Genomic DNA, 22,154 nt, shown 5'->3' with positions numbered 1-22,154 from the left:
TTATACATCCATAACCTACAATTTTGTCGCTGTTGATTCAAATATCTGTCAAAAGACGTATCCGGTTGCAGTATTGCAAATAACCGAATAACAAAATGCTCTTAATTGTATTTCCAACTCAAACAGTTCTTTTTGATCACCCGGTATGTACGGGCGTATTCGAGTTCCTGCCCGTGGTCACTTCTTTACTTTAATAAATCTTTTCTTATCAACTCCCAAGTTTATCGGGAATTACCGCGGCAGGTATTCGACAAGTGGCAGCCGCATGAGATTATAATCATTTTTCTTAAATACATAATACGAATTGACAATCAATTTTATTTGCAATATTTACAAGGGTAAATTATAATAACATGTGAGATTTAGTATATTTATGTGTTCGCTTTAGAACGTGTAATCAGGTTATGTAAAGAATCTTGATTTTTCTCTATATTGGATCAAACAATTTTAATATTGGGTGATTCAAAATGGTTGTGAATAAATATAGCAACTGTGTACGAAAATTTATGTGCGTGGGGTAGAGTTGACATTTGTATGACATTTAGTATGCGTGCATTGGATTCTTTTTTATACCATTCCAAATTGACTTGACAATTTTCAAAATTACGCGTCTAGGAACTGTCCGTAAACTTTACCGAAAACGAAAAGTTTCTTTAACATTTCATCGAAAAATCTACTTACCAGTGGTATCGCGTTTGGCAATGAAGCTGGTAAATTGCTCATTATTACAAATGTAAAATATTGCTCTTGTTTATTGAATACATTTTTTCCATTATCAGATAATAATAATAATAAAATGCACAATTATAATTCCAACGTCTAAAATTCATGAGCTTTGATTTATTATAATGTAGCGTTTCAGAGCACATGCATTGAACGCTTATTTGCATAGGATTCCGCTACGACTGCAACGCCTGCTCTGATTTGCTTTCTTTTTGATCACTTTGCAATGCAATGATATAATACCACGAGTAGGCAAAGTTATGTCGATTATTTTTGTGGTAACTGTCACGAATGTCACCCACGCTTAAATTTGAACATTCTCTAAAATTTTTTCTCTCTTCTCGGAAGAAACTCACACGACAATTTGCTGCCTCATTACCTCTCCAGGCTAATTCTCGTGTAACAATCACCAATCACGAAGAATTTGTGTTGTGTTGTAAACCATGAGGCGTTTTTTCATCCCATAATTTAACCATCTTTAAGTATTCTTCATTTCTTAGTACTGTTGAGCTTACTTCCCGCTTACTTACATCAGCTTGCAATATTCTTCTTCTAACATCCCTTGCATTTCTTGCTTCTCTAAACGCTGGATCTTTGAAAGGACCGAACTTAATTTTAAACTTATAGTAATACATTTCTTGTAAAGCTTTGGTCGTTCTGTTTAGTTTTAATTGATGAATTAACAGGTTTAACTAGAAAAATTACTCTCACCATATATGCATTCCTAACAAAAAGTTACAAAAAAATGCATGTTTTATTATTTATTTATCAGCATACAATTATATGTACCAAGAGCCGACTAGTTTGCCGTGCCATATGTACTGGGTACAGGGTGATTCAAGTTTTACCGTCCGCATCATAAACCCTATTAAAAAATTAGTCAAAATTACGAAACGTTGGGGTTACATTCCCTTGATTCAGAGCCATAAAATTTAGAAAAACTTTCGTACACGCTCATTATTCACAATTACATAATTCAAAGAACACATTTATGAAATTCGCATCAAAAGAAAATTATTAGTTTTTGAATTATTCCAATTTTAACATTAACAGCCAAAAATGAATAAAAGATTTCCAACTACAGTGTCATAAATAAATACCTCATTGTTGGTAAACATCTAACAAACATCTGTTGAGAAGTTTTCTAGATATTCTTAAGTCCCTAAAGGGTACCACAAACCCATCTCAAGCTCTTTTGCACTTTTATATTAAATTCCGTTTATTTCAAAAACCGGTGATGTTTTCATGATTTCAATGACACCAAATTCTTCCTAAATGTTTGAAGGGACTCTCAATGAAAAATTATGTAAATTAATTTAGCGGTTATCGAATTTAATGAAATATATTAAAAAATTGACATTTTTCCAGAATATTCTACAATCATTCCTGAATTTTTTGAGAATTTTAAATTGATTAGAAGTGGGTGTTCTCGATCGGGCGCTAAAACTTGAATCACCCTGTACATATCCATGTAAACTTTGTACTCATATGTTTAGTTGTTATCCAGTTCAATATTAAGTTTATATTTTTTATGGAACACTTACATTATTTATGTAACATCGTATATCATGGAAGGTGTAGGTAAAATCTGGAAATTCTACCACCACCTGGTCAATAATCGATTTATTAATTCAGAGGCACAAATTATTTTACAAGTTGCTTATTTTTATTATACTTTCTGTATGATTATTATATTCGTTTTTGTTGTTACACTTTTTAATAACATCCCAATTTATCAATGTTCTATTAACGGTGAACCGAGCTTCAGAAGTAATCAAGGAGTGCAGAAATTAAAAGCGTGAGTGAATCATTCCATGATAAGAAAATGTTGATAACGTGAATCGCGGAAGCAGTGCTTTGCAGATTACTGCAGCTCTGGTTCTTGCGATCGTTTTCACTTCGCCACCAGGGCTAACGTGAGTGGTACCATTTTTGTCGGCGTATGTAACAAAGTGCCCAATGAGCAAATACGAGCAACCGCCCCCATATAATCTGCAACCACTACCCCCACAAGTATTATCTCCGGAAACTCTCCCACCAGCTGCACCGATGCCTCAGCCAGCTAGTAAGTAAATTAAAAATTTCTCCTCTGGAGTGTAATATTTTATGTGATACATTGTATTAACTGTTACGCTTGAAAACCGTCATGTTACATGATTATTATTAACCGTTTTATAAATCGAAATGTGACGCGATGATGTGAGTGCGAAAGAGAATACTGTTGTAGAAAGGGGCAGTAGACAAATAATTATAATTATATTAATCAAATTCTCAATTGATATTACACAACAAACTTGATTCTTTATCAAGGTGTTGTAAGTTGGTAATCGTTAACAAATAATAATTTTAGTTGATATTACGTTAACAATGGTGTCATGGCGGTTTGTGCCGAGGGGAGCGTGGTCTGGGTATCAATCGCAGGGGAATTACTTCCTGTAAAATAATAAAACGGAGTGGTGAGCAATCAATTTTCTGAAAGTATTTAGTAAGCACAAAATACAAATTTTGAACAGTACATTTCAAATGCGGTACCACTTTTTTGTGGTTGCAGTCTCAAAATAGGTACTTCCCGGTAATCGGCAGACGGAAATGTCAGTTCACCTTGAACAAAATGCGCGTTTAATTATTATTAATCGTCTACAAATTAGCGAATCAGCAATGTTAAAATCAAGCTAGTAAGTCACAACAAACACAATCGATATATTGGTCTTGGTCTTTAAGTAAATGTGCGGCGCAAAATAGGATGTTAACTATTGTACGGTATTTGGGCGATAAACCAGTAAAACAGGGATTCTCAAAACAAGCTGGGAAGCTTGATATCGTTCAGTGTGAGCTACCAAGCGAGCACGAATTTCAGTCACATCCAAAGAAGTTCTTTCTTCAGGTTCCATGAGGCCCCCTGAAACAACTCTAAACCTCATTGACGCCTCGCTAGGGGAAACCCCCACGGCCTTGTTCAAAGTTCCATTTAAGCCATTATGAATATTTTCATCCCAACAGTCATCATCTAAATTGGCACCCATGGTTGCGAGGGAATCAAGAACAGCCCGATTAGACCTCTCCACTTGGCCATTACCGCGGGGCGTGGCAACAGCATTGAAATGAATTTTGGTTTGGATGCTACCACAAACCTCTTAATCATATCCTGCAAATACTTAATAGCTAACTTAGACTTAGTACTCTTGACTGGATACAGTAGTATAAACTTGGTGAAAGCATCTATAATGAGAAATAATTGTGTGTTGCGCGCCTTTGTCTTTACAAAGGGGCCTAGATGGCCGATATCCACCGTGTGGAACGGTACCGGAGTTTTATGTATAGGATGACAATTCAGACAGTTATCAACATATTTTCGAACGAACAGGCGCATGCCCTTAAACCAATATTGACTCGACACCAGATCGTAAGATTTATCGAATCCAAAGTGACCAGAATCGTCGTGGGACATTCGCAAAATTTGGAATCGGGAATCTTAGGGGGCACACACCTTAACCCTCGGCCAGTAATCTTATACACCTTTCCACCTTTTAGTGCATAGTTACAGAAGTCATAATTTTTGTTACTCGGACAGAACCTACGAAAATGGTCCTCGCCACCATATTTAAAACAAGTTGGCTGAAAGGACTTGGTACTGTCTTTGGCGTTGTCCGATTTTTTTTTGAAATCGTGCGGATGAGGACGAGGCTTTATATTGTAAGGCCCCAGTTTGAATTCAAATTGCCGCCGCCGAAACAGGCGCAAGAGGAACTATTCCAGTCTTTGATGGTGTACTGTTGGTACCGTGGATAGCGTAAGGTTGGTACACGAAAGACGCGAGGACTCGATACTCAGCTCTAGAAGTGAACGGTGGTGTTTGGTTAATCGGTCACTTTCATTGTTTTAGTTGAAAATGTATTTTTCGCTGTTACGAATCTCGAGTCGTGCTTTTGCTTGTGTATTGTAACAATGTAATCAGAGCCGTGCTGCGTAAAGATTTACCAATCGCAGGTGGGTCGCTACAGGTGCGAACCTCGTGTGTCGCCGACGTTTTGCTCGTGGGAATTCAGGTAGTATGATCTTGCCGACAACAAGTAGTGTCTAGCAGGTATGTCATTTCGTTTTGTTATTCCGATAAACTCGGGAGAAATAAATATACAGCACGTGGGGAAATTCTCGGGGTAAAGTCGTTTCGAGGTCAACGTCGCAATAAAGTTATCCCGAAACGGAATCGGTCGGACTTGTCCATTTTAATTTTGGATGTTAGGAAAGTAGAAACTTTTAACCGATCGGGGTTGCGTCCGTCATGGAAAATAGGGGTAATTGTTCACTTTAACTACTTCTGGAATTTTCGCGTTTTTTCTGGCTAGACAGCCTCAGGGCGTCCCCCTAGATCGTGTCCCACCATTCAAACCTTGTGCAAATGCCTTTTTTTCTCTCTTGTTGTGTTTCAAGGTCGCGTCAAGGTCGCGCCAAGTCTTAGTATAACTAAAGGGTAAGGAAAATTTTCATTTGCACAAGGTTTGACTGGTGGGAAACGATGTAGGAGGACGTCCTGAGGCTGTCTAGCCAAAAAAAACGCGAAAATTCCAGAAGTAGTTAAAGTGAACAATTACCAAAATAGGGAAACGGGCGTCCATTTCGGAAACGGTTATCCATTTGCCACAAGGAAAACTGGAGCACTTGTTTGGCCGAAGTTAGGGGTGTAGACGCGTGGGGCAGTTTTCCAGTTGCAATGAAAAACGAGAGAACACAAAATGGGCCGACGTGAGATTGCCGGCGTGGGGATCTGCGAGGCTTTTTTATGACGTGTGATCTTGACCGTGTAACTTCTCGAGCGCCCTCGGTGGAAGGCCTCTGGTTCATCTGGTGTGAGGATCTGCAACGGTGTTTCGGAGGACACAAGTCGAGGGCACTGCACCCATAACGAGTTAGGTGTCGCAGGAACTTGGACGACCCGACGTTACTAGGGTAGAAATTAGGAGACTGGGGGGTGTGAACTAGGTTCGAAACGACTTTAACCCGAGAATTTCCCTACTTCTTCTGAGTTTATCGGAATAACAAAACGAAATAACATACCTGCTAGACGACTTGTTGTCGGTAAGATCATACTACCTGAATTCCAACGTATATCGTATTGCTTCGTTTATTTCTTTGTTCTCCCCGTTTCCGAATCTTTCAGCCATTGTGGGAAGGATATATCTTTATTGTTTTTTGAAATTTTCACTATTTATTGACGAATTGTTCAACCTTAATTTGGCTAGTCTTTCACAAATATCTTCTTGTGCTCGTCCCTTTACGTTGTTGTTGATTTGTTGTTTCAATATTGAAGATCCATCGACACGAAGATTACGCATTAAATCCGTGCAAACAATTTTGTATTGCACAGTTTAAGAGAGACGGGCGGTTACGTTTTTTTCAGCAGATATGATAATTAAATTATTATAAGTAATGTGATTTATGGATAATATTATTGTAAACAATTTATGATATTACCTTGAGTTCATATGTACATATTTTTACAGTACAAAACTTTTGAATACATGTTATACTTTCACGCTGACGCTTTTTTAAAGCAATAAATAACTGAAATCAAGTGGGATTTACACCTGCATCCCACTAGATAAGAGGATTTTAATCATTGTCGTAAAAAGTCTGTTTGTGACATCCACATAATTACCAAGAAATCTTTAAATTTAATATTTTAGGAATTTGAGGCAATATAATTTCTAATCTAATTCTTATCGCCGCCGCTAATCGCTTACCGTTCACTACCTGCTACAAAGCCCCAAAATGTTTGACCGTCGGAAGTAACTCGGCTGCGTCCGAAACAAATTAAAGATCCGTCCTAACAGGTTCAACGTGGTTCAAGGTACCATTGCAGATATACATACATACAGTGAGTTTTTTTTAAGACTGGCCATAGGGTTTTACATGCTAATTTTTCAACCCCCTGTTAACTTTTGTTCCGATGAAAATATTCAAACCATTTTTGGAACAAAGTTGGAAGATTTTTTAAACTATCGGATAGATTACAATTCAATATCCCAAACTGTCGAAAAAGTTGTGAAAAAAATATTTTTTAGCGCGCCGAAAGCGTCCAAAAGTGGAAATCGGCAGGTGCTGGTTGAACCGACAATGGCGCTACTCTGGCGGCCGCTCGACGTACTATTATTCGGCGCCCTAAATAGTATATTAAGTATAAAGAACGGTAATGACAATGTACGGATCGAAGACAATTGTTTGGAGGAGGAGCTTGCGACGACTCCAATATTGTCTGAGATCCGTACATTGTCATTAACGTTCGTCATGCTTATGAGATTTTTTGCGCGATTGAATATTTATTACAAAACATTCCTAACTAGAATGCAATGCGATACGACGCCCTTCACATCGTGTTGTCACAATGTCGATTTTTGTATCGCGTTTCTAAGGCAATCTGCAAACAACTACCGCCATTGCAGTTTTTGTACGCAAATATCGTCAGTTGTGTTGAAAAACAAGCAGTAAAATGAGTGATATTAGTGATTCCGAAAACGAAATGGATATTGTAGAAGAAACTTTGAATGTGGGTGGCGTCACAGATAAAGAATTTTTGAAACTAACGACCTCAACGTGTAATTAAGAAGACAAGGAAAATTTGTGGTATGAAAATTTTGATAATACTAATGTCGCGGCAAGTTCGCTAATATTATTTCATTGCAGCGGCAAGGAATGCCGACCACAAGAGCCGTGTGAGTTTCCAGAAAGTGCCAACATCTTGTCTTCAACTTCTGTCTACATAAATCAAGAATTTTCGAAACCAGCGAACTCAATATGTAATCAAGAAGACAAGGAAAATCCGGAGTATGAACATTTTGACAATTCTAATGTCACGGCAAGTCTGTTACTAAAATTGTTTCGTTGCAGTGGCAAGGTAGGCCGACTACAAGAGCCGTGTGAGTTTCCAGAAAGTGCTAACATCTTGTCTTCAACTTCCGTCTACATAAATGAAGAATTTTCGAAACCAACGATCTCAATTTGTAATCAAGAAGACAAGGAAAATGCGAGGTATGAAAATTTTGACAATGCCAATGTCGCGGCAAGTTTGCTAATGCTATTTCATTGCAGCAGCAAGGAAAGCTGACTACAAGAGCCGTGTGAGTTTCCAGAAAGTGCTAACATCATGTCTTCAACTTCTGTCTACATAAATGAAGAATTATTTTCGAAACCAACAACCTCAATGTGTACCTACCTAATCAAGAAGACAAGGAAAATGCGGGGTATGAAAATTTTGACAATGCCAATGTCGCGGCAAGTTTGCTAATGCTATTTCATTGCAGCGCCAAGGAAAGCCGACTACAAGAGCTTTATGAGTTTCCAGAAAGTGCCCCCACATCTTGTCTTCAACTTCCGTCTACATAAAAATTATTATAATAATCGATTAATTTTGAATAAACTTTACTTACCGTTCTAGAACACCAAAAATTACTTACCATCGAGTTTATCGTTAGCAACGAGTAAACAGAGCTTACCATCTTGGAAACAGACGTGGTAAACAACCAAATAGAGTACAATCGCGCAAAAAATATTTTTTTCACTTAGCATGTAAAACCCTATGGGCAGTCTTAAAAAAAACTCACTGTATAGTGCAGCCCCCGCCAGTGGATTGTGCTGCAGCTGCACTAATTATTATTGGTTGTAATGTTGGTGACACAATTTAGAATGTAATTGTTTTTTTGTAATTTTGATTTGTGGACCAAACACCCCATTAAATAAAGATTCATTTTAGTTGATGAATTAACAGGTTTTACTAGAAAAATTACTCTCACCATATGCATTAACAAAAAGATACAAAAGTAAAAATGCATGTTTTATTATTTATTTATCATCATACAATTATATGTAGGGGAAGTGGGCTTAAAATGGGATACTTAACGTTTAACGTTATGTATAAAAAAAAATAAGTGTTGTAAAATTGTGTAAAGTAAATCTTGCTATAGTATAGTTATTGATTTAAACATATATTCATCAAAAACAATCTAAAATAAAAAACAAGTAGTTACATGTGGTTAATTAGTAAATGTCTGCAATTTCCCATTTTACCTACACAGTGTCGGTAAAATGGGAAAGTGCTGGAGGTAAAACGGGATATGGATTTAACACGGGAAATTATTCCTATAATAAGATTTATTTAGAAAATATATTTTTCAAAAACTTTATTTTTGTAGGCAAATATCACATGTGAATTCGTCATCATCATCACTTTCTACACCTGCACATTCATCATGGGCCCATTTGCCGCAACGACAGCACATTATCCATCCTTCTCCGCAGTGGTCTTTAGAATAGTTATTACCGCAAAACAGGCATTCCACATCAACGTCAGATTCGCTGCTACTGGATTGGGTCCTTGATACTCGTGCTTTGGTCACATTAGACTCCTGTTTCTTACCTTTCGATGAGCTGTTGTTTGCAGCGTTTTTGTTTTTGAAAGTTATTCTATTCGTTTTCATTTTGTCTGCATTATTTTTTCTGTTTTTCTGAACCAGGGATTTTTCTAACTCTTCTTTATAAGGGGTACTGGTAAGGATTGCAGCTTTACCCTTTCTGCTGACTTTCTTTTTTGATAGCTTTACATTCTTAGCTTTCGGATATGGAGCAATTGTTTCAGGACTGATTAAATTGCACATGCTGCTAGTTGATGGTTTTTCAACTTGAGTGATTATTTGCTCATCTGGTGTAGACTCTCTTACAAAGTCACGTTGAATTTGTTCCATTGCATCTTCCATTTCAGGTGACACAGCTGCAACTGCATCATTTTCAGTACTGTCATTGTTTTGAGGTGGGTCATAACTAGTTGGCAAAGCTGCAGCATACATATCTTCTGTAAATACTGTGTGGTCCAATGGATATAATCCAGTTTTCTTAAAACCATTAATGGCGTTTAAAGGTGTTGAGCCTCTTAGATATGCTTTAGCGAACAAAGATCCAACTTCGTTTATAGTAATGCGGCGTCCTGGATGGTTTCTCAACCATATTTCCACTTCTTGAGTATAAAAAGTGGTGAGTGGCCCCATAAACGAAACGTCGAGCGGCTGCATACGGTGACTGGTATGCGGTGGTAAACATAAAATTGTTACTCCATTCTGCCGTGCTTTTTCTATGGTTGCTATATTTTGGGTGTGTGTTTTATGCCCATCCAGTATGAGTAATACTGGATTACTTTTCGAAGTTTGAGTGTGATGAACGAAATGATCAAACCATTTCTCAAACAACTCTAATTGCATCCACCCAGATTTATGGCAAACTGATAGTGAACCTGGCGGAGTTCCATCAGCAAATTGAGGTTTCATTCGCACTCGAGGAAAAATTAGCATAGGTGGGACAAAAATGCCACTTGGACTCATACAAATTACTACAGTCGTTAACTCCCCACGTTCGGCTGATGTTAGGGAGCCTACTTGTTTTCTTCCTCTGGCAGCAATAATTTTTGATGGTCGAGATTGGACAGTAGTGATACCTGTTTCGTCCACGTTAAATATTCTTGATGGCGGGAAATTATGTTTCTCTTGGAGCGATTTCAAAATATCAAAAAATGAGCCAACTGCTTCTCGGTTGAAGCCTTGCGCTCTTGCCGCAGAAGTTGCTTCAGGACTGCGAAGAGACAAATTGTTTCTCTTCAGAAAGGAATGTAACCAGTGCCATCCTGCCAACTTAGTTTCATTATTAAAGTGATGAACGATATTATTTCTAACAGCAATTTGATACGCAAGACTTCGAATACTTCTTGTTGTTCGTCCATATAACATAGCTTCCATGTTTTTAACATAATCTACTAACTGTTTCTCTAGTTCCATTGGAAACGTTAATTTTCTGCTCCCCAGTTGTTTTGAATGGTCAAGTGCCTGTTTATTTTTGTTTTTAAAACGCCTTTCTAAAGTCGACTTTGGAACATTAAATTGTTTAGCAGCTTTTAAGTAACCACATGTTCCATTTCGCAACGCCTCTAGTGCCCTAGACATAGCTTCTTCGGACCAAGATTGGCGGTCGGTTTTTCGTTTATAAGTGGAAGGCATCTGAAAACAAATAAAAATAAATACTGGGCTGGTGTAGGTAAAACGGGATACTATCCCGTTTTAAGGCGTAAAAATTTCCCATTTTACCTACATTTGTCTTAAAATTTTTAAAATTACCGCGTGAAAAACAAATGTCTTTCAGAGCAATTTGGCCTGCATCGCTTGTTAACTAACCTTTGAAGACAATTTGATGCGCAGTAACAACCCAAGAGCACGAGTTGTTCTCTTCCAGGAGCTTATTCCGTAAACACTAATTATTACATTCACAACTTCCGAAACCAATAAAATCACTCTCTCTGTTTAAAACACAAGCGGATCGCACTTTTGACAGCAGACCACTAACACTAGCGTCCACACACACGCATTAGGTGCTAATACGAGTAGTTGCCAGCTCTCGTTGCGGGTTAAACACTGATATCCCGTTTTACCTACATACCCCATTTTAGGCCCACTTCCCCTACCAAGAGCCGACTACTTTGCCGTGCCATATGTACAGGGTACACGAAAAACTCTATTAAAAAAATTAGTCAAAATTACGAAACATTGGAGTTACATTCCCTTGATATAAGGCTCAAATGTGTACAATCAATTTTCCCGTATCACTTCATTCAGAGCCATAAAATGTTTGAAAAATTTGTACACGCTCATAATTCACAATTAATTCAAAGAACACATTTATGAAATTCGCATCAAAAGAAAATTATTAGTTTTTGAATTATTCCAATTTTAACATTAACAGCCAAAAGTGAATAAAATATTTCCAATCTACAGTGTCATAAATAAATACCTCATTGTTGGTAAACATCTAACAAACATCTGTTGAGAGGTTTTCTAGATATTCTTAAGTCCCTAAAGAGTACCACAAACCCATCTCAACCTCTTTTGTGGAAGTGACGAACAATTTAATAATTAATCATCGCTAAATTTTGCACTTTGATAATAAATTCCGTTCATTTCAAAAACCGGTGATGTTTTCATGATTTCAATGACACCGTCAATGACCTAAATGTTTGAAAGGACTCTCAATGAAAAATTATGTAAATTAATTTAACAGTTATTGAATTAAAATGAAATATATTAAAGAATTCACATTTGTACAGAATATTCTACAACGACGCACAATCATTCCTGAATTTTTTGAGAATTTTGATTAGAAGTGGGTGTTCTCGATCGGGCGCTAAAACTTGAATCACCCTGTACATATCCATGTAAACTTTGTACTCACATACAGGTTGTTTTTGAAATGCGTGCAAAAATTCTAACCACGAGCTACTGGGTTCATGTAGAACTCAAAATGACATTTATTTTTTGAGCTACAATTTTTTTAAATCGCTTTTAGTCTTCTACGTTGCCCTACAACCTCGTAGGTAAAATTTCGGCACATTTTTAAAATGCACCCTGTATATTATGTTTTATAAAATGTACGCCAATGCAAAGTAACCTATAGGAAATATGCTTTAGAACAAGGAAACCGCAATGGTATACGTTTTATAAAATATGATATACAGGGTGTATTTTTAAAATGTGCCGAAATTTTACCTACGAGGTTGTAGGACAACATAGAAGACTAAAAGCAATTAAAAACAATTGTAGCTCAAAAAATAAATGTCATTTTATTTTTTGACAGAATTTTTTAAATATTTTTTCCGAGTTCTACATGAAGCCAGTAGCTTGTGGTTAAAAATTGTACACGCATTTCAAAAACACCCTGTATTTAGTTGTTATCCAGTTCAATATTAAGTTTATATTTTTTATAGAACACTTCCATTATTTATGTAACATCGTATATCATGGAAGGTGTAGATAAGAGCTTGAAATTCTACCACCACCTGGTCAATAATCGATTCATTAATTCAGAAGCACACATTATTTTACAAGTTGCTTATTTTTATTATACTTTCTCTATGATTATTATATTCGTTTTTGTTGTTACACTTTTTAATAACATCCCAATTTATCAATCTTCTATTTACGGTCAACCGAGCTTCAGACTTAATAAAAGAGTGCAGACATTAAAAGCGTGAGAGAGTAATTCCATGAATAAGATAAGAAAATGTTGATAACATGATAACGTAAGCCGCGCAAACAGTGCTTTGCAGATTACTGCAGCTCTGGTTACTGCGATTGCGATCGTTTTCACTTCGCCACCAGGGCTAACGTGAGTGGTACCTACCATTTTTGTCGGCGTATTTAAGAAAGTGCACAATGAACAAATACGACCAACCGCCCCCCTATAATCTGCAACAACCACCCCCACAAGTATTATCTCCGCAAACTCTCCCCCCAGCTGCACCGATGCCTCAGCCACTTAGTAAGTAAATTAAAAATTTCTCCTCTTGAGTGTAATATTTTATGTGATATATTGTATAGCAATATTAACTGTTACGCTTGAAAACCGTAATGTTACATGATTATTGTTAACCGTTTTATAAATCGAAATCTGACGCGATGATCTGAGTGGGAGAGAGACAACTGTCGTAGAAAGGGGCAGTATCTACACAAAATAATTATAATTGTTGTAATCAAATTCAGAATTGATATAACACATCAAACTCGATTCTTTATCAAGGTGTCGCAAGTTGGTAATCGTTAACAAATAAAATACATAATTTTAGTTGATATTACGTTAACAGTGGTGTCATGGCGGTTTGTGTGACGTGAGTGTGGTCTGAGCATCAACCGCAGGGGAATTACTTTCTGTAAAATAATAAAACGGAGTGGTGAGCAACCAATTTTCTGAAAGTATTTAGTAAGCACAAAATACAAATTTTGAACAGTACATAAACATTTCAAATGCGGTACCACTTTTTTGTGGTTATAGTCTCAAAATAGGTACTTCCCGGTTATCTTCGAATTAAATGACGTAAGTCAGACGGAAACGTCAATTCACCTTGAACAAAATGCGTGTTTAATTATTATTAATCGTCTACAAATTAGGGAATCAGCAAATAAATTAGTACCGAATTTGATTCGTTTACTTCAGGTGGCGAAGAAATTTTCAGCGCCACCGAAGGGCTCACGCGGGAAATTTATCTTGCAGCATGCAAGTTAGATAATAGTATATTAAAACATGAGTTTTATAAAAATTATATTAAGACACGAGTAAGATTTGCAGCACGACTGCCGCAGGCAGGAGTACCTGTAAATAACGAGTGCTCTTATGTTTTATAAAACGAATTTTTTTTACAAATAAACTCAATTTTGGGAATTTTGTGACAATAATAATTTGGAGGTTTAGATAGAAGGTATGCAATGGGTACTACGCGACAACGCACCATCTTACTAGTTGTGTTTTGATTATGGTCCTGATGATCAGCAAGATCAATTGTTACTTATTAGAAACAATAGTCTCACCACAACACTAACATACAGAAACAGGATGCTCAGTGATGTGTAAATAAATGCACTTTTGCACAAACTTTACTAAGCAACTTTTATTGAAACTTATTAGGTACTCCTCACTATGTCACAGTTCGCATTCGATTGACTAGGTCCCCCCTTAAAATGCTGAAAAGGCGCAATAATTATGGAATGGATCTCGTGGTCAGAAATACGAGTACATCAGATTTGTTATGGTCTTGACTGTTACGTCATCGGTACAAAAGAATCAAATATAAATACTAGCTTTGTTTAACTATGACTATTTATAGAAACTCACATTTGCACATGATTTAACATGAGTAAAAGAAGAGAAAAAAATTGTAGATTATGCGAGTTGCTAAGTATGATACTATACTTCGTCCAGCGAGAGACTGGGAAATTTTAAATTGTAGACTCGTAACCCAACACTACAAAATGCACTAGAATACATTAATTAGAACATATTTCAGGGCAAAAAATATTACTGCTTGAAGGTAAATAAATAAATAAATAAATAAATAATTTACGCTAGGTAGTACTTTCTCTGCCTAGAATTTAGTGACTTTTACGACAACCAATCTCTCGCTGGACAAACTATACCAAGAGTAGTGTTGAGGTGACGCGCACTTATTGGTCAAAACAACCCTTCCGGTTACAAGAGCAGCGCTTCTTTCTCTGTTGTTTATCCTACTCAGTAAATCTAGCCAGTGTTTATGCTTTGTTGTTATATTGAAAATAACACCTTCATGCTTCATGAAGCTCGGGGTCGGAGGAAGTTTACTTTTTGATTTTACCTCGGCGACAATAAAAGTGATGAATTAGCTTAATAAACGCCAACACATGTGGATAGTCTCAAATTATTATCAGTAATCTTCCTTAGTTTATTTACAGATACTACCGATAAACGAGAGTTTGCGTAGTTTAAAAAAGTTAGGTGGTTCATGTAAAGACACTGTATTTTTATTAGTCAGTTCAAGAGTAGATTTGTTATTTTCAGTGCATAATTAAAAATTTAGAAAAGTTTAATATGCACGGTAAAGAAAATCCGCCACCGCCGTACAGTTATGAGCCGGCCCCGACTACTTCTATGGATCCACCACCAATCAGTAAGAAATTCTATTAAGTGAATGTATGTACTGAACGACAATAAGTTGAATGAGTTTGAAATCCCATTATGGTTATGTTAATTTTAGAGATTTTTCAATAAGGAAAAAATCGAAAACGTAGCAATCTTGTGAATCATATCAGATTACATAATCTGTTATGATAAGCTGATATAAAAACAAACGTTCCAATAATTGAAGTCGGGAAGTTGTATAGAATTTGAGTTGTAGCTGTTCTTTCAAACAATTTAAAATAAAATTTCTATTTTTTTATACAGGGTGGACCATCGTATAGCATTTTCTCAATAAACCATATTTCTAATCATCCTAGAAATTTGAATTTTGCGGTCAGTGATCTACACTGAAAGTACTACAACATGGATTTTTTATTTTTTCAAACAGACGCTCCAAATGGCGTCAGGACGCTAAAACATGAAAAAATTAGAATTATTAATTTTTTTTTATCGACTCCCTGGATTGAAAATACCACAGAGAACTCATTTCTGATATTAAAAATTATGAAGGAAGCATTGATTTCAAATTAATTGACGTAATAATTTTTGGTACCAAAATGTGAGTAATTTATGACGACGACCCTCGATGGGTCATATTCCTGATTGACAATGGTCACTTACCGCAAATAACCAGCTGTAAATCATAACTGGCGGTGCGGTCCTAGATTTGTAAGCTATTGGAGACCCTTGTAAATCAAACTTTACCACCGTTTGATGATTTCCATCATTTTAAAATACTACCATAAATATGCTACTACTTTGCTCGTAGATGTTAAATGTCAATTTATTCAGTTATTATCCTGATTTAAATGCCAAATTTTGTATAATCATAATCGACATTGCCCTGTGGATAAGATTGTAAGAAAAAAGTCCGGATTGCTTTGTTACTTTGATAATAAAATGCTATCAAAATCAACTTTCACATCAATTTTGTTTTCTAAAAAATAATTATGCCATGTTGTAGTATCAAAATTGAAGATCATTTCCTCCAATTTTCATCTTTTTTTGGCCATTTTAAATAGGTTAAATTTAAAAAATGCCATACGATGGTCCACGCTGTATAGACTTTTTGGTCGAAGCAAACAATGTGTGGACGAATTCTCGATTCTGAACGTATCACAAAATATTTATATTAAACTATTCCAGAATCGAATGAATATTTTTTTCTTATTTAAAAGTAGTATTTAATTAATTAAATATTGGCTTGGAGTACAAAAGAATGATTGTGGTAATAAATTAAAATATAAAAAATTAAATCTAGTCACTAAATAGGTCATAATAGGCTTTGGGGAAAAAGTAGAGCTGTGACAATTGAATTTGAATTTCTCATTTTTGGTAATTTCATCCTGTGCGTAATAGTATATTCAATGAGCGGATAATGATGGCTATTACTCGTGAGGATAATTTTCTGTCACGAGCCGCAGGCGAGTGGCGTAATTCATCTGAACGAGTAGTAGCAATCATTATCCGCCAAAGAATACTCCGTGTATGAAGAGAAATTAATAAACAAGTTTCATTATTAGACAAACTGAAACATTGTGAAATTAACATTTTAAAATTATTACTTTGTATACTTGATATTCAAATTTGCGATTGGATTTCATACGCTAGTTGCTATGATATTTGCAATTTTACTTCTTGATATTTGAGCATTTTTATTCAAAGGTTAAACCCTCGAGCTAAAGCTCTCGGGCCTAACCAGAATAAAAATTCCCAAATTCAATTCGTAAAATTGTCAAAACAAAAAGTTTTCGTAAAATTGAAAAATTTATCCGATAAAAAAATTAGGTCTTGTTATTTTACCTTCGATTAATGATTGATAGTTATAACTTATAATGCAATTTTTATGTTATCACTTATCAGGGAAGTGATAAGGAGTTAAGTTCTATTATCTTGTCTTTACAATAGCCATTAAAGCAAGTAATAAAGAATTTTTGGTAAACATAATAGGAACATGTTACCTCGATAATTCCTTTCTAATTTTTTAAATTTATTATCCTTCTTTTTTAATTGAAAAAATTCACGTAGAACTAACACAAAACAGTGTTATCAGATTAACACGATTTTTTGCCATTTCCACCCCTTATAGGATGTGACAGATCGATTTAGGCTGAAAACAAAGGATTTCCATATGTGCGGATTAATCTATTCGATCAAAGTAGACTAGGTATTGGTGTAAAAGTTTCACTGTTTTTTCTTTGCAGATGTAACCAATGTAACTGTATCAACAGCACCTCAGTATGGGGGAACGTGTCCTGTGTGCCATGCCGGCACCTTTAGTTCCGGTTTTACCTTATGTGGATGGTTGTGCTGCATTTTCTGCTTTCCTGTAGGGATTATCTGCTGCCTCTGCATGCGCAAGAAAAAATGCAACCATTGCGGTTTTACAGTTGGATAAAATGCAAACGTGTTTTTTTATTATAAATTTCAGACTAAGATTTTCATTAAATACATATTTTTTCGGAAAGTATATTTTATTCTTCAGTGGCTATCCTCTCATTAGAAAATGCTAAGTGCTTAATAAGTAATTTAATGGATTTAAATCCCACCATACGTTCAACCAGGCATCTAAACGAAATGACAATGAAAACCAATTTTTTAAAATATTTGTCCAAATATATCTTAAAATAAAGAATATTTATTTTACGTTACCATTCGCCAAAATAGTTATTTCCTGCAAGGTAATAACAGTACATTGTTTTACAAGTGTTGAAAGACTAGACAAGCAAGTGTTTTAATTGTAGCACGAAACCAAAGGTCAGAATATCTTCCCTAATTGCTTAGTTGTGAACAAATGCGAACTTGTCCTGCATTTATTTATTTTTATTTATTTCATCTAATATTTCTTCTGTCGACAGATGTAACAAATGTCAATATCTCGACCCACCCTCCAACTGGGGGTACATGCCCAGTCTGCCACGCTGGAACGTTCAGAACTGGATTTAGCATATGGGGATGGCTGTGTGCAATATTTTGTTTCCCGTGTGGCATCGTCTTTTGCCTTTGTTGCATGCAAAAGAAGAAATGCAACCATTGTGGATTCTCACCTTCTTAAAATCTGATTCCATGCCATATTACTGATAGTTAGAAAATAATGTAATTTTTAAGGTGGTGGCAGATTTTGTTAGCAGTAGTAAATTAGGATACATTACTTATTAATGTATGTTAAAGCTCTTAAACATGTGTTTTGATCGTAATAGGTCTATCTTTAGGGTCTTTAGTCCTAATTATAATATAATACATTCTCAGGTAGCAAATTGTGAATGGAAACATAATTGTTCGTGTACACATACCTATATTAATTTGAAAGTGAATACAGTATGTAGTTTTAAATGGAAAAAGTTTTATTTCAAGACATTTAAATAGATTTATTGCTATTAGCTATTGTCGATAATTTAATTATAATTCTGTTGTGCCCCACGTTTGTATTAGTTGTATACCGGATGTTCTTTCGAAGAGTTTGGATGGTTTTATTTCTGGTACCTTTAAGGCTATAATTTGTAATTTTAGGAGATACTTCAGTGCATAAGAAGACGTAACTTAGTACAAATATATACCTAGTAGTTCGCGCTAATCTCACCAACATTCAGAACTGGCAATACCGACGTTATCTTCGAGGTGGACGCCATGGGTGGCAGGCGCATCCCCCATTTCTCCCATCCATGGAGATAGCACCGTGATCAAGATGGCAGGAACACCAGGCGATGGGACTAGGATATCAAGAACAAAAGAGCTACACTCCACCTCCCCCATGGCGGAAGACTGCGTCTGAACGCTCGCTCATCAATGGTATCAATATATATCTGTGATAGTACCCGGAATAAGACTTTGTTAGGTTTGTTAGTACAGAACATAAATAAAAATACTTGAGTTAACTCGAGCTAACATTATTTCTTTTTCAGAAGTTTATTTTATTTTGGACGTCACGATTGGCTGGATCGCCTGGAGTAGACAAAAAGTTGCCGAGATTCCAGTGTTTGACATGTTCTGGTACTCAAGTACTGACGGTATAAGAAAAAAACGGAAAATCTAATTGTCAACTGTGCCTGAACATACTCGCACTCTTGTTTTTATATGTTGAAAAATCTTCTGTAGCATTTCTTGGTTTATGTCATTACAACAATGTGTCATTTCATTTTGCAATTCTAATAAATTATCAAATTCCTATTTGAATAGGTACTTGATCTTTTAAATAGCCAAATACTGAAAAATCTAACGGTGTAAGATCGGGGGAATATGGTGGAAATTGTGGATTAAGCTCCAGACTTATAACTCGATTATCATAAAACTGCAAATAAGCCAAAGCTACCCCTGTAATGTGAGCTGTCGCTCCATCCTGTTGAAAGTAACCTAAACTAAGTTCCTTATCATCTAGATGATGTATGAACAGTTCAAAAAATTCTTCTCTATATCGTTTACCTATTACAGAACCTTGAAAAAATACAGGTCTGTGGATTCTTCTTCGAGAAACTGCTAATAACCACACTAATTTTTTGTGGTTGCAGCGACGTCTCAACAAAATCATGCAAGATTTCTATAAGTACTCCAAATTTTAAATTTTGCGTGTTTAACATAATCGGAAATATGGAACCAATCTTCATCACTGAAGAAGGATAAATACAATATTCTGTCATGACTGAGATTATTTTTAAATCAGTTACAGCATTCAATGCGTTGAGGAAAATCTACAGGTAAAAGTGCATGAACAGTTATGATCTTGTATGGATGCACGTGTAATCTCTTTGGGATATGTGCTCACAGCTACACCAGCTTGCAAAGATATTTTTGGGAAAGATGTTTGTGGGTTTTTGCTCAAGTCGCTTAGAAATGGGAAATATCGTCTCAAAAAACTAGTATTAATCAGGTAAAGAGAAAGGACAGGAGCAAGGGTAAAAACGGTACAAAAACAAAAAAGTTTATGAACAAACTACAAAGTGTCTAAAAAAACGAATATCAAAAGTGTGAAATTCGAATATATTTGATTTTTGCCGCTCTGATACGAAATCGAAAAAGAGAGGTTATGTAACTCCATCAATGACAGATTTTTCGATTTTTATAATACAAGGATTTTCTGTTAGGTACAATATTGAAATGTTTCTACTTCCTTGACTTTTCCTCGATGGAACTTTCCTCACTTATTTGGTGTATTGTTGGTTGCCGCATTCCCTCGGATAAAATTTTTGCGGAAAAATACGAAACAAAAATAATGAGAAAAGAATATTTATGGATCCTACGTTGTGTTTTATTTTTCATTTTGTTTAATTAGGTTCTAACGAGAGGCCGTACCTTCGGAAGGATTTTCAAATAAGTAATGGAATTAAAACGATAGAAAATTCATTCACTTTGGCAGTGACAATAAATATGACAATTTAAATCATTACCAATTGTCGAATTTTCCGTTATTTTGTAAAAAAACCTAACAAAAAAAAAGTTCCAGTTAGTTCGTCATTACAAAAATGAATGCATTATATGTGATCCGATTTAGATTTGAATTATTTCCCCAATTAAATTGAACCCGACGCGATGCCCTGGAAACCTTCAGTCAAAGCCTGGTCTACTCCGGTGATTGAAAATAAAAGGGAAAAAGGTTCTAACAGACTTATAGGGTACCTCTCTTCACGTGTCAGCTGGCCTAGTTTGGTCACTGTCCCGTTTACGGGTGACACGGCGGTTTGTGCATTTATGCCGGACCACATCTAATTGAGTGCGACGGACACTCTCGGTAGCTTCTCCGACGGTGAAGGCCCCCAAGTTATGAATAATTAATGAAGCTATTTTATAATAAGTTGTAACAGATCGCCTTGGCGAGAGCACGTTTCCCCAATCGGTAAATGCAAGAAGATCACATACTTCACGATAAAGAAATTAATACAAGATTGTAAAGAGTGACGTGGTCCTCTAATACTCAAAGAAAATAATATACTTAATCTTTACTTTAGAACGTTGTTTGACTAAATAAATCGCGACTACAAATAATGTACTAGAATTAGAGAAATAATTTACCTTGTAAATGTAAAGCACGTGGTCACAAAATGGCTGCTGGAGGTACCGAACGTACCTCCGGCTACTTTTGGAGATCAAAAGCCTTGTTTCCCGTTCCGCATTCGGTTTTATCATTTCTGGCGCACCCCACTTTCGCAACACCTACTTGACCAAAGTGACCAAAGCTCGGTTCTACTTTACGCCGATCGCGACCCCTTTTCGATATCTCTACAACTTCTGAAATTACAGTTTCCGTTTTTCCACCATTATTTTAAATGTTTAAATTTAGACTTTTGTTAGGACCAGACCGAATGTACAAATTTGTTGTTGAATTAGAACTCTGAAAAAGATCACTAAATTACTGACTCTATCTATACAATAATAAACCTCAACATCAAGAAACAAATACAATTAAAAATGGAACAAACAGAATTAAACAGGAACACTGAATTGTTGACTCTATACGATAATAAAAATCAGCACCAAGAATTATACAGGATTAAAATGAAACAAACAGAATTAAGATGAAACAAACAAAATTAAAATGAAACAAATTAACATTATTTTGAAACCTAAATTGGGCTTGAAACGCTGTTACGGAAGTGCCATGTCATGCAACTAAATTCCGTTGATCTGCTACTTCTAAAAATTGTTCCACATTGGTTTGATTCCCCAAAACTGTTCTAATTACATAATTCGTAATTTTCATTCTCTCTCTCTCACTCACACCTCTGATTTCTACGACTACCTGGCTTTACCGTTACCGTGATGTCCGTGTTTTCTACCGACTCCCTTTCTACTTTGCTTTGTTACTTTTCTAACGAAAAGTGAAAACGATTCTAGTTATTTTCTACGATAAAGCTTTCTGTTTCTAATTTGCAATTCTCGCCCTTTAATTACAAATATGCCACAAATTTGAGAATCCTAAAAAAGTAAAT

The 22,154-nt window shown here is 35.8% G+C and overlaps 2 protein-coding genes and 1 long non-coding RNA gene across 12 annotated transcripts in view; 1 reads left to right on the top strand and 2 right to left on the bottom strand.

The window, feature by feature from the left end:
- Positions 1-22,154, top strand: part of LOC138130024 (thiamine transporter 2-like) — a 33,093-nt gene that overhangs the window by 5,437 nt on the left and 5,502 nt on the right. For 2 of the 10 annotated variants that reach the window (XM_069046388.1, XM_069046387.1), the window contains 2 exons: positions 18,093-19,069; positions 19,137-20,098. The gene's annotated coding sequence lies outside the window, so the exon portion shown is untranslated. The other 8 variants (XM_069046386.1, XM_069046385.1, XM_069046391.1 and 5 more) reach the window with 8 other exon arrangements.
- LOC138130023 (uncharacterized) lies at positions 8,883-11,208 on the bottom strand. Its single transcript, XM_069046382.1, has 2 exons — positions 10,932-11,208; positions 8,883-10,757 (listed from the first exon to the last, which is right to left on the bottom strand). The coding sequence occupies exon 2, from the start codon at positions 10,755-10,757 to the stop codon at positions 8,898-8,900; it is 1,860 nt and encodes a 619-aa protein (XP_068902483.1). The 5' UTR covers positions 10,932-11,208; the 3' UTR covers positions 8,883-8,897.
- Positions 12,891-15,214, bottom strand: LOC138130026 (uncharacterized). Its single transcript, XR_011159463.1, has 2 exons — positions 14,912-15,214; positions 12,891-14,876 (listed from the first exon to the last, which is right to left on the bottom strand). It is a non-coding gene; the product is annotated as an uncharacterized lncRNA (long non-coding RNA).

The sequence above is a fragment of the Tenebrio molitor genome, chromosome 4, assembly GCF_963966145.1.
Source record: "Tenebrio molitor chromosome 4, icTenMoli1.1, whole genome shotgun sequence".
NCBI lineage: Eukaryota > Metazoa > Arthropoda > Insecta > Coleoptera > Tenebrionidae > Tenebrio > Tenebrio molitor.
The sequence above is the reverse complement of the archived record's forward strand: the minus strand, read 5'-3'. Positions and strand labels throughout refer to the sequence as shown.

What these genes read in the sequence shown, in the direction of transcription:
- LOC138130023 (XM_069046382.1), bottom strand. Translation starts at nt 10,757, where the DNA reads ATGCCTTCCACTTATAAACGAAAAACCGACCGCCAATCTTGGTCCGAA.